Source organism: Peromyscus eremicus, chromosome 2, assembly GCF_949786415.1.
Source record: "Peromyscus eremicus chromosome 2, PerEre_H2_v1, whole genome shotgun sequence".
Taxonomy (NCBI): domain Eukaryota; kingdom Metazoa; phylum Chordata; class Mammalia; order Rodentia; family Cricetidae; genus Peromyscus; species Peromyscus eremicus.
Window position 1 is genome coordinate 133,623,006 of NC_081417.1, and position 13,225 is coordinate 133,636,230.

Here is a 13,225-nt window from a genome sequence, read left to right on the forward strand (position 1 = left end):
ACATTCTAAGTTTATAAAGATTAGACTTCTCTTCAAAAAAAAAAAAATTTTTTTTTCAATCTTGAGACAGCACCTCAAATATGCCAGGCTGACCTTGAACTTATAATATAGAAATAAAAATGAGCTTGAACTTCTGGCCCTCCTGCCTTTGCCTTCTGAATGCTGGGACTGTAGGTGTGAGCCATCAGGACTGGTTTATTCGGTACTTTGCATGGAATTTAGGCTTTATGCATGTAAGGCAAGCACTTTATCAACAGCCCCCAGTCCCTACTTGTTGCTTTTTTTTTTTTTTTTTTTTTTTTTTTTAAAGAGGGTTTCTCCATATAGCCTAGCCTTGGCTGTCCTGGCACTTACTTTGTAGACCAGGCTGGCCTTGAACTCACAGAGATCAGCCTGCCTCTGCCGCCTGAGTGCTGGGATCAAAGGTATGCGCCACCACTGCCCGGCTCTTTTGTATACTTTAGACATCCCTGTCACTTGCTCTGTTGACCAGTCTAAGCTTCAAAGCACTTGCCTCTGCCTCCAAGGTGCTGGGATTAAAGGTGTGAACTATCATTCCAGGCTACTTTGGTATTTAATGCCAAATAAAGCAGTTTAGTACAGAGCAGATATTTCATAAAGAAGTGTTAAAAACAAATAAATTGATTCAATCATATAATGCACCCAAGAGCCTGAGTGACTGGATGACAGGACCAGGTCTCCACTCTGTCCACTGCCAAAGTAAAGTCTATTAACTGCTATGTCTCAATTACACCAAGGAGTAAATGCTCCTCTTCTTATTTTGGCTGTAGAAATGCTTTGATCATAAACATAAAAGGAATATGGGCCAATGAGATGCATCAGATAAAGGTGATTGCTGTAGCAGGCCCTCAGACCTCAGCACAACTGACTCCATGATGGAAGTACCATTCAGGCTGTAAAACTCAGCAGGTAGGCAGCACCACCTGCCAAAATGAAAACAAAGACCTAGTCTATCAAAGTCCACAGTTCTGGGAAAGACTCTAAATGTACTAACCTTCCTTTTTAGCTTCTGTAGTTCTGCTTTTGGCTAACTGTTCTTGTTAACTGAAGTATGTCAACTCAGGGTATGGATTTTGTGCTTAAAAGTTCATCCTAAGGGGGTTGGAGAGAGAGCTCAGGGGTTAAGGGCACTGGATGCTTTTTCAGAGGTCTGAGTTCAATTCCTAGGAACCAACCACATGGTGGCTCACAACCATCTATGAGATCTGGTGCCCTCTTCTGGCCTGCAGGCATACATGCAGGCAGAACACTGTATATGTAATAAATAAATAAATCTTACCAAAAAAAAAAAAAAAAAAATTCACCCTAAGAAAGTTTTGGGACTACAATGGGGATACACTGATTACACTCAGTGTAGTCACTAGCCAGCTAACAAAGACATTTATTGCCTTAAACCTGTGTCCAAACAGAAACCTGTGTCCAAACAGAAACCTGTGTCCAAGTAGTCTTTTCTGATAGATAACCACACAACTGTCAGCAATCCTGACTAGCTGAGTTCAATCCCCAGGACCTACAGTGGTACAATCAACTCCTACTACTCGTCCTTCTGATTTCCATGTCTGTCCCAGTGTGCACACACGTAAAGCTATTACACGATTCTTAAAAAATAAGATCTTTCACTATCAATATGTACATCTTGTGAAAGTTTGCAAGGTAGTTTAGCATGTGATAAAGGTAATCATTTCTCCCAAACAGCAGAACTTTAGAGTGTCCACAGTATTTCTATTCGGTGGTCTCTGTGAACTTCACTTGTAGCATAGAAACTGGTATTTTATGATCTGTCAAAGAGTCGATGTGTAAAAACTGAGTCAGGGTCTCTGAGGGAAAAAGAACTCACTTTCACTTTAGCTCTTATCTCTTCACTGTCTCCTTCGCCATCATTGCGGGGCTCCACGCCAGGCTCCTCCTGCTTGTCTTTGTTTAGTACAGAGTAGTCTTCTAGTAGAGTGTCAAACAAAACTATTCTCTTGTTCTTGAAGAAGCCATAAAAGTAAGCATTGCTGTGGGAAGAGCGCTTAGATCCTAAGGGAAAGACAGTCCAAAGCACGGAACAGAATTAAAACATCTGGGCTCCTTCAGAACTAATGGAAGGGGCATGAACATGTTCAAGCTGTAAAACACCTGGAGAAAAACTGTGTTAATATAAATCATTAGCAGCAGTGGGGTGACTGTCATCCTGCTCCACTTACACTCCCTGGTTTGTACCCATAGTACACTAAGACTAAATAACTAATTGAAATGATTAAATTGTGGTAAAGCCATGAAATGGAATTGTAAGCAGCCAGAAAAAAAAAATGTATATACCTGCATGGAATTTAGCAAAAGAAAAGTATCAAAGTATCATGAAGAATACAAAATGCCACATACATTAGGTTATCATATTATCAAAAAATGTACATGTAGATAGGAAGGCACAAACCCTAGGCTATGAGAAAAAACACCACAGTAAGGAAGTGCAGTTCCCGGGGCCCCAGAAGTGTGGAATTCATCTGTCTCTGTTCCAGGGCATCTACCATCAGAAAAGGCTCTGTGAGACTGGAAGGAAACATACCTATACTTTCAACAGAGGCTGAGAGTACCCGAACTGTGGCTGACATCCCTTTCTTCTTTACGTATTTCTTCAATTTCCAAATGTTCTCCATTGTGCAGTGAGTTGAATAAAGTGGCTAAGAGCAACTCTGAGCTCAAATCCTGGCTCTGGTATGTATCAGTTGCGAAAATCTAGGAACCATTTTAAAGCTCTAGTTTCCTGTTTATGAAGCAAGGCTAATATGCACCTCATAAGATAGTATAACATACCTAGACCCACATTACTTACATAAATGCACTTAAATGAAGAAATGACAAAATATTTATTTCTCTTGAGAACTTGAAGTTTCTTAAAAGAAATTGTGATTTCTGCATCTACTCATTTCTACTTTTTAAAAATGATTTATTTATTTCCATTTTGTGTGCATTGATGTTTTGCCTGCATGCATGACTGTGTGAGGGTACCAAATCCCCTACAACTGAAGTTATAAACAGTTGTGAGCTGCCATATGGGTGCTGGGAATTGAGCCCAGGTCCTCTGGAAGAACAGTCAATGTTCTTAACTGCTGAGCCATCTCTCCTTTCTATTTTTAAAAAAGATTTATTTTTATTTATGTATATGTGTGTTTGTTTATGCCACCTGTATGCAGGGTGCTGGCAGAGGCCAAGAGAAGCCATGGGGTGGAGGTGGCCGGGGAGATGGCTTATCATTTCAGAGCACTTACTGTTCTTGCAGAGGACCTAAATTCAGTTGCTAACACCATATCAGGTTGCTCACAACCACACATACCTCCCACTCAAGGAGGTCTGATGCCTCTGATCTCCCATAATCACACACACACACACATATACACATAATTTTAAAAAAGATAAATATATGTATTTTAAATTTTTCCCTGGGGGTTTATGTATCCCAGACTGTTCAGTAGTGCTATGATGAACTTTTGATCCTCCTGCTTCTACCTTCCAAGTGCTGGGTTAATAGGTGTGGGCACAACAGAAGGTTTATGTGGTGCTGGGCATAAAATCATTGGCCTTGTGCATGCTAGGCAAGCATTCTATCAACTAAGTCACCCTTCCAGCCATGCATCTACTCATATTTCTAATATGACATATTTGGCCGTATGTTTAGACTACAGTAAAGCTTTGATAAGTAGTAGTCATTATTGGTTATTGCACTGTAATATCATCTTTGGGTGGAGTTACCTAGAAGTTAAGAGACAAACATATGGTTCTATTTTGTCAGTACTGTGGCAAACATTGCTATCATTCTCATCCTGTTTTCTTTTTAAATGTGTGTGTGTGTGTGTGTGTGTATACATGTGTACAGGTGCCCACAAGGCCAGAAGAAGGCACTGGATCCCTTGGTGTTGGAGTTACAGTTGTGGGGCACCCATCATGAATTCTGGGAACCAAACTCAGTTCCACTTCAAGAACAACAGGCACATTTAATGCCTAGCCCTCTCTCTAGCCCCTCATACTTCCGTTTTTAAAATGAGGAAGGAGGCTAGGCAAGCATTCTACCGAGTCATCTCCCTAGCCCCCGTCTCACACTTGTAACATAATTAGTTCAAAACTTCTTTAGATGCCATCTGAAACTATCGTTGGGGGTGGTCAGGTCACATGCAGACAAATAAAACTGATGTCTCAATAGTTCCTATTGGTCCAGGCTTCTTCAAGCATGGTCCAAGGAATAGTCACATCAAAATCACAACCACTGGGAACACCTACCAAGTCAGAGTCTCTAGAGTGGAAGCCAGGAACCTGTCTTTAACAAGCTTTCCAGGGAATCTGTATATAATTAAAGTTTAGGAGTTTCTGTAAACTTTTTGTACTACTGTGCCTAGCAAGTAGTTTATGTTTAACAATGCTTGTTTATTGACTGGATTAATAATACCAGTAAGACAGTGAAGTAATGCATTGAGAACTCTGAGAATAAAAATTCAGTGTGAATGAAAGGTACCACACCTGCTGTCTTTACACTCTGCTCTCCACTGGACTTTGGGCAGTACCTGACATACCCTCCTGGAACACTTAGCCTTACTGCTGCCCATTCCTCCCTGCCAATTCTGAGCCTGGTGTTGCCCTCATCTTTGGCCTTAAACACCAGCCATGTGCCAGAGACTTCCAATCCTATGTTCCAAGGACCAGCTGCCCCTGAAATCCTAGGCTTGTATATGCAGCTGCTTATATGACATGTCTACACAGGAAGTCTACAGATATATTTGTTAATTCTATTTTTTTAATTGCTAAATTTAATTTTTATTCCCTCTATAGAAAACACTAAATTCTAAGCCAAAAATGTATGCTGACTTTTCCAACCTAAAGAGTTTAAGTATAATAATACAATTATTCAAAACAAATACATGTTTATTAAGGAAACTCATGGGGCTGGAAAGATTGCTTAGTGGTTAGGAGCACGTGTTCTTGCAGAGGACCAAGGGTCAATTCCCAGTATCCACAGCGTTACTCACAACTATCTATAACTACAGTTCCAATGGATTCAGGGATCCAGTGCCCTCTTCTGACTTCTAGGGCACCAGGTACACACATAGTGAACAGACATCCATTTGAACAAAACATTCATACACATAAAATAAAAATAAGTAAATCTAAAAAACCCCAAAACAACCCATAAAAAATTTTAAAAAAGAAACTTACAAGTTGTGATTTCTTCTTTTGCATAACAAGGCCACTTTAGTTTCTCCTAAACTTAAATTCAAGATTGCTCTTTACGACAGCCCTTAAAAAAAAAAACCAAAAAAAAAAAAAAAAAAAAAACAAAACAAACAAACAAACCCTGGTACTGTTTCAGCCTCCCTGGACAACTTCTGCCTCTAACTGAATCATGGACATATGGACAAAACTTTAAAATTCTCATCTAAGATCTTTGGAATCTCACTTTAAGCAATTTCCTTTGGGATCGCTTTTAGGTTAGATGGTTCTGCCTGCTCAATGCAGTTAGCTCCTCTGAACATGATCAAGTCCAGCTCATACTCATTTATAAGCTGTTACTCCGGATGATTAGGGCTTTTATACGTTCTGTTAGCTGAAGTCCTTTCCCACAGACCTAGGAACTAGTCCTGTGTGTAATGCAAAACCAATTACCGTATGAGGGGTTTCCAACAATGTGTAGCTACAGGAGAAGGAAGCCTCAGGACAGATCTCAACTTGCTTGTATTTGTTAAGGAATTTTACATTTTAATTGGTGGTGGTGGGGTTTGGAGACCAGATGAAGGTATCAAAGCCTTGGAGCTGCAGATACAAGTGTTTGTAGGACTTCCGACTTGCTAGAGGAGTGCTCGGGTCCAAACTCTACTCTTCATGATTTCAAAGCAAACACTTTTTTTTTTTTTTTGGTTTTTCGAGACAGGGTTTCTCTGTGTAGCTTTGCTCCTTTCCTGGGACTCACTTGGTAGCCCAGGCTGGCCTCGAACTCACAGAGATCCACCTGGCTCTGCCTCCCGAGTGCTGGGATTAAAGGCGTGCGCCACCACCGCCCAGCTAAAGCAAACACTTTTAAATGCTGGTCCAACTCTCCAGCTCCCTGTTTATTTATTTTTTGAGTCTATTTATGAATGTTCCATGGCTCATGTGTGGAGGTCAGAGGACGATTTGCAGGAGTTGGTTCTCTCTACTATGTGAGTTCTAGGGAATGAGTTCAGTCCTCGGGCTTGGTAGCAAGTCCTTTATTCACTGAGCCATCTTTCTTTCTTATTTGTTGTTTTTTAAGATTAAAAAAATATGTATGTGTATGTGTGTATGAGTGCCTGCAGAGGCCAAAAGAGGTCAAGGATCCCCTGGGGTTAGAGTTACGGGTGGATGTGAGCCACCCAATATGGGTGCTGGGATCTAACTCTGGGCCTCTCCACCACTCCAGTCCCTAGATGTTTGTATTTTTATCTATGCTTTTTTTCCATCTGTTACTGGAATGTCCTTGCAGCGTTCAGGGAATTTCACACAGTGAAGGTCTTGTGTGAGACTGCTTCTCATTTGGGAAACCTAAAAGCTACCCCTGCTACTTTTTAAAAAATGTGCATGTATGTTTGTGTGTGTAGGTGCACATATATATATATATATATATATATATATATATATATATATATATGCATGTAGAGACTGCAGAACAATCTCAGGTGTTATCCTCACAAGTGCCATCCACTTTCTTTGAGATAGAGCTTCTTACTGGCATGAAGCTCACCATTACGCAATACTGGCTGGCCAGTGAGCCCCAGGTGTCCTCTGGTTTCTACCTTCACAGCACTGGGAATACATTGAGTGCCACGACACAAGGCATTTTTATTTGGAGCTCAAACTCAGGTCCTCATTCTTGCAAGGCAAGCCCTTTCTCAACAAGGTTGAATTATATAAGCCTCGGACACAGGACTCTGCAGTGACAACAGCAGTACCCTCCCCACACTGGCTCTATCCTATGAGTCTGAACTCAAAGCCACCCATTTAAGAGTTCATTTTCCAAGGCTGGCAAACAGCTTTTTGGAGATTTTGTAGCTCTTAGTAAGAAATTCTTCCCATGATAGTTTAAGCAAGTTCTAGGTAGATTTGCAATTTGTGCTCACACTCACCTCAAAAGGAGTGACAGAAAAATCATAGTTTCTGGGGTGTAAAGGGGATTTGCACTACAAACATGCTATTCTCGGAAATCTTTGCCTCTTAAAATCATATTTCTTGTACTTCAGTGCAAACTCCAAGTAAATACAAAACTATACTTAAAAAGGAGCTGATATTTTAAAGCTGAATCTAGAGATACTCCATAAACAACAGACGCTTCTAGATTAATGCTATTTTTCTTTCCCTTGAAAACATTTAGTAGAAAGCACACTAAAAATTTATTTTATCTATCCTCTGGAATGTTTTACACATGTTCTAGAAAAATACCCAATGCATATTAAGTGTTTCATAATAATTCAAGGATTAAAAGCATCACTTTTACATTTAAAAAAAGAGAAAGAAATTCTTCTACTTAAATTAGCCCACTGGTTGCAGAGCTGTGACTAAGATGATGTGTAAAGGTATTTCAATACTAACACAGACATGAGAACTCTAATTCCTTACAAACTTGCTCTTCTTCTAATTCTATTCCCTCTCAACAAGCTGCCATCTTTACTACTGTCCATATCAGCTCCAGGCTGTTTGCGATCCTTAATGTCTCTTCCTTATTTCCCTATATGTAATCTATCAGCAAATGGCATCAACATTCCCTGTTTCTCTTCATCAACTACTACTCTAGTCTATAACAAAACAAACAAAGAAACAACAAAAACCACCCATCATTTCTAACCTGGACTACCAAAACAGCCTCCTACCTGCTCTCTCTGCTTCCATTCTTGCCTCGCCCTATAACACATTCTCTACACAGAAACCCAAAATAGTCCCCTGGCTGTGTGTGGTGGCTCAATCCCACTGTAATCCCAGCAGTAGGGAAGTAGAGGCAGTAGGATCAGGAGTTCAAGGTCAGCCTCAACTGTACAGTAATTCTGAGGTCAAACTCTTCATCCTGATTGACAGAGGCCTATCAGGGTGCTGCACTCTGCTGACTGCTTACTCTACTTATAGTCATCTTAGCTCCCCCTTCACTCTGCAATTGCTTCTCATTGGTGGTGTTTTAGTTTACAGTAGGCACCAGAAAACTATGGCTTCAGACCAAATCCAACTGTTGCTTGTTTGCATGTAGTCTTACTGGAACACAGCCAGGCTCGTATGCTCATGCCCTGTCTGTGGCTGCTTCTGCCATACAGTACTGAACATGTGAAGGAGACAATGTAGGCCACAAAGCTCTGAACAGTGAATAGCTTGTTTTTGTTTTTGTTTTACAGAGAACTACAGTTCAGAGGAAGCACTGTTGAAAGCCAGAGAAGTGATTTGTTTAAGATCTGATAACGAGAGAGAGAGAGAGAGAGAGAGAGAGAGAGAGAGAGAGATCCTATAGCTAGTAAGTTGCTGAGGCAGAATCAGCTATATTTATTTTACACAGATTTTAATTTATAGATTCTGACACACACACGACAGTTTTCCTCTAAACTTGGTAGGCTTCCTTGAAACTTAAACAAGTCTCCCCTCCCCTCACTTCGGTTTTTTTTTTTTTTTTGAGACAGGGTTTCTCTGTATAGCCCTGGCTGTCCTGGGACTCGCTCTGTAGCCCAGGCTGGCCTTGAACTCAATGATCCCCCTGCCTCTGCCTCCTGAGTGCTGGGATTAAAGGTGTGTGCTGTTGCCACCACCACCTGGCAAAATTTAAGCAGTCTTATGAAAGCTAATAGGTGACTTAATTCTCCAAGGCAATCAGAAAAGCTGTCTAACTAACATGAGGTGCCTGACGGTACCACAGGTCAGAGCCCTCTGGAGCACTGATGTTCTGCTAGAGGAAACAAAATCAACCACCCTGGTTTTGTTTTGGAGTCCCTAAACTAGCGCTATATAGCTAGCTGATAATTCAAGATCCAAGTGAATTACCCAAAGGAGCCAGGCAGACAGTGGGGTGAATGGTTGGTCTATCATACAACACAGTACAAGACTGTAAAAAGGCTTTGGCCAAAGGTTAAGAACAGTACTGTATAGCTGATCAAGCAGCGTTGTAGACAGAAACAGGATTTGGCATCAGGCTACCAGTTTCTATCCTAGAAAATGTCCTAAGTTCCTATAAACCTTCTTTTTCTTTATTTTTATTTTATTTTTTAAACTTAACGTTACAGGCAGTTGTGAGCCACTGTGTAGGTACTGGAAACCAAACTTGGCTCCTCTGGAAGAGCATCCAGGGTTCTTAACTGCTGAGTGTCTCTCTGGTTTCGTTCCTATAAATCTTAAAAAGCCAAATGTAAAATCTTACCCTATTTTTAAGTAACCAATTTAAAACAAACAATAAAGACTTAGTTAAGAATAAAGCACTCAAAACAAACCAGTTAATAAACCCTTCTCACGTCCAGGTAGCCTTACCTTCAACAACATACACCTTAGTCAGAGGAAAGTCAATATTCTTTGCCATCACTTCAATTTCTTGTTTAAGCTTTCCCTCAGGAAGAGGTGTGAATTTGTCAAACAAAGGGGCAATGTAATCAGCATAAATTGTCACCAGAACCTGAAAAGTAAGTAACAGAAAAACTGCTCATTATTAAAACATTCAATTATGTGATACAAATATGTTCATCCAACCGACACCTGGGGCAGTGTCTGTTTAGGAAATTAAATCAAAGTAGCTGTGTGATAAGAGTAAGCAAGTGAACTTAATTTTAGAAAACAATGCTACCGACCCTGACGAGGAGCTCTGGGGCCGATCAATAGCCCTTTCTTGGGGGATTCCTGGCACTGTAAGGCAGTTATAATACACACTCTTCTTTACTCTGCCGGAAATGGCACTTCCGGAGTATTTCCTCAGCTCTTTGCTCTTACTTCAGTTTGTCTACTAGGTCTTTGTAAATCCAGCTAGCCCATTTTTTGATCTTGATCCCACTAGAGAGAGGTAAAGTAACAAACAGATGGAAACAACCCTCATCGCCAATGGAGACAAGAACTGATGGACGGTATTTTCTAGGCCTGTGAACACACCACTTGATTGTATGATTCGGTGCCTGTGCAGGAAAGCAGTGTAGAATATGAGAAACAGAAGAAAAAGGGGGTGTACGAGGGGAAAAGTGGGGTAAGAGGAAGAGGAAGGAGGGAGGGAGGGAAGGATAGGAGGTGGAGGTTGGAAAGAGAAAGGAAAAAGGAAAGCAAGATGGAAAGGGTGGAGAGTGGGTAAAGGAGAAGGGGGAGAGGAGAGAAGGGCAAAGCAAAGCAGCAGCAGCACAGTGGTGTACGCCTATAATCTAAGCCCTGAGCAGGCCGGGGAGCAGGAGGATCGCCAGGAATTTGGTGCCAGTCTAGACTGCACAGGAACTCTGGGGCCAGCCTCAATGGAAGAGCAAGATGCTTCTTTAAAACAACAACAACAACAAAAACAATTAAATAAATAAAAGACAAGAGGAAAGGAAATAAAAGAAGGAAGAGCAGGGAGGGGAGGGCAGAAGAAAGCCAGGAAAGGAAAGCCCAAGCTTTTTTTGGAGACAGGGTCTCTACCCTAGGCTGGCCTCCACATATAGCTGAGGATGGCCTTGAACTTCTGATCCTCCTGTCTTCACCTCCCATGAGCACTATCATACCTGCTTTATAAAGTACTGGGGATTGAGCCCAGAGCCTTGTGCATGCTAGACAAACACTCTATCCACTAAGCTACAGCCTCAGCTTTATGCTTGTTTGTCTGTCATAAATGTTTATTTATCTCTTGTCTGTCACAAATCTATTTTCTCTTTAAAACATTAAGGCTTTTTAGGCACTGGGGGACAGAGAAGGGATATGTAAGTCAACAGTCATCCATTCTGGTCAAACTTACAAGTGTACAGTCTCAGTTGCCTAGCAGTCAGATCCTTAAGTGACCAGCAACTAGCTTCTGGCAACTGTAAGAGTCAGCACAAAGAGAAGCAAATCTACAGTTGATCAGTTCTATTTTTATATCCCAAAGCAGGAACTGTGAGAAAATATATATGGGCAGTTGGTTACACTGTGACCTTTTCTTAGGAACTACTTACATGGCAATGAAAACGAAATCCTAGTAATCTCATAAGGAATTTTTGCAGAAGAAAATGAAATATTTAAAGAATAAGAGGCCTTGAGTTTGAGAAGTAGGAGGGACTGAGGAAGAACTGGAGGAGAAGGAGGGAGAAAACAATGTCAATATAGTACACTGTGGTAGTTTGAATGTAATTGGCTCCCATAACCCCCTAGGGAGTGGCACTATTAGGAGGTGTGGCTTTGTTGGAGTAGGTATTGGCCTTGTGGAGGAAGTGAGCCACTGTAGAGGTGGACTTTGAGGTCTCATATATGCTCAAGCCACGCCCAGTGTTTCAGACCACTTCCTGTTGCCTGCACAAGATGTAGAACTCTCAGCTACCACCCTAGCATCATGTCTGCCCCACACCATCATGTCCCATCAACGGTCTAAACCTCTGAACCATAAGCCACCTGATAAAATGTTTTCCTTTATAAGAGTTGCCATGGTCATGGTGTCTCTTCACAGCAATTGAAACTCTAAGACAACTCATATATGAAATTCTCAAATAAATGAATAAAATAAAGAGTTTACTTACCAGAGAAACAACTAATGTGAACAGCCAGGCATAAATAAAAAAGTAATCACCTCCAATTTTAATAATGTAAAGCAGAAGAGAAGACACAGGCAATAAAATACATTGAGTCACAATAAATTTTTTGATTGTGTCTTTCATAAAAAACTCCAAAGTCTGAAAGAAGAAAATATTACCACTATTAACCGAACAGCAGCTGTAAGTGAACACAAAGGACCCCAGTCAAGCAATTTTAAGATCAGCATGCAGTGAGGCTGTGTTAGAGGACACTGGGCAGCCTAGGACAACAAGCAGAAGTCTTGCATAGTTTAAAATAACATAATTAATGTTAGCTGAAAAGAACTAAATATTTGCGTTCAATTTCTATCAAGACCTTAAACTAAGGTCTACCATATCTGTGGTTTCTTTTCCTCAGTTGATTCATGCTCTAACTAGCAAACTATACCTAAATTACTGCCAGCGTAGGACTAACATGCAGAAAACCTTCATATTAAAAGCCCTGATAATTTCTGTTATACCTGGTGATTGAAGCCGTGCTTTTCTTCTATCACAAAAGTATTATAGATGCTCCATGGCAAGCCAGTCAGTGCACTGTAGAGTGTGGCCAACAGAAGGAACACCAAAGACTGAGTGATCTAAGCACAAGAAAAAACATTTTTTAAAAGTCAGCAAGTATGCATTGAGTGCTTATTGTATCTCAAGCAACACATTTGATCCTGTAGGGAACAGGCCTGTAAGAGCATCCTGCCCTTGGAAAATGTTTACCTGGAAGAAGAGGCATGACTTGTAAGCTGCCTTAAGTCACAGGGACACAATGGTTGGTAGTATTCAGAAAAGAGAGAAAGCAACATATGCTAGTTGAATTCAAGGAAAATTTATTCTTGGTATTGTTGTGTGTTTGTTTTGAGGCAGGGTCTCACTATATAGCTCTGGCTGGCCTGGGACTCACTATCTGACTATGAAGACCAGGATAGCTTCAAACTTACAAACATCCAACTGCCTCTGCCTCCCCAGGGTTAGGAATAAAGGAGTGAGCCACCAGCTTAGCTGAATTCAAGAAACATCTAAAGAGTTGGTGCAACTTTGAGTCCACTGAGGGGGAGAAATGACATTTAAAAGAAGAAATTTCAAGTAATTTGCAAAAGAATAGAGAGAGAAAGAGCATCTAAAATGTGTGTGATGACAAGATGATTGGCCTGGCTGGACTTGGTTGACTCGTAGAACAGAACAGAAAGCAGGCTTGGCAGTCACGGGAGACAGAAACAGCAGGCAGATTTGAGTTTAAAGTCAGCTGAGGTGATACAGTGAGAACCTGTTTCAGGGAAGGAAGGGGGAAAGAGGGAAGGTAGGTAGGTGTGGTAGTTTGAATGTAACTGGCCCCCATAAGCTCCTAAGGAGTGGCACTATTAGGAGGTGTGGTTTTGTTGGAGTAAGTATGGCCCTGTTGGAAGAAGTGTGTCACTGTTGGGGTGGGCACTGAGGTCTCATAAATGCTTAAACCATATCCAGTGTCTCAGTCCACTTCCTGTTGCCTGCAGATC

General features: G+C 41.1%; 1 protein-coding gene across 2 annotated transcripts in view; it reads right to left on the minus strand.

The window, feature by feature from the left end:
* Zmpste24 (zinc metallopeptidase STE24) overlaps nt 1-13,225 on the minus strand; it is a 44,356-nt gene that overhangs the window by 15,910 nt on the left and 15,221 nt on the right. For both annotated transcript variants that reach the window (XM_059254894.1, XM_059254893.1), the window contains exons 4-7: nt 12,203-12,319; nt 11,688-11,840; nt 9,502-9,643; nt 1,859-2,043 (exon numbers count right to left, since the gene is read on the minus strand). In XM_059254894.1, coding sequence (XP_059110877.1) covers nt 1,859-2,043; nt 9,502-9,643; nt 11,688-11,840; nt 12,203-12,319 — 597 coding nt within the window. The remainder of the gene's footprint in view (nt 1-1,858; nt 2,044-9,501; nt 9,644-11,687; nt 11,841-12,202; nt 12,320-13,225) is intronic.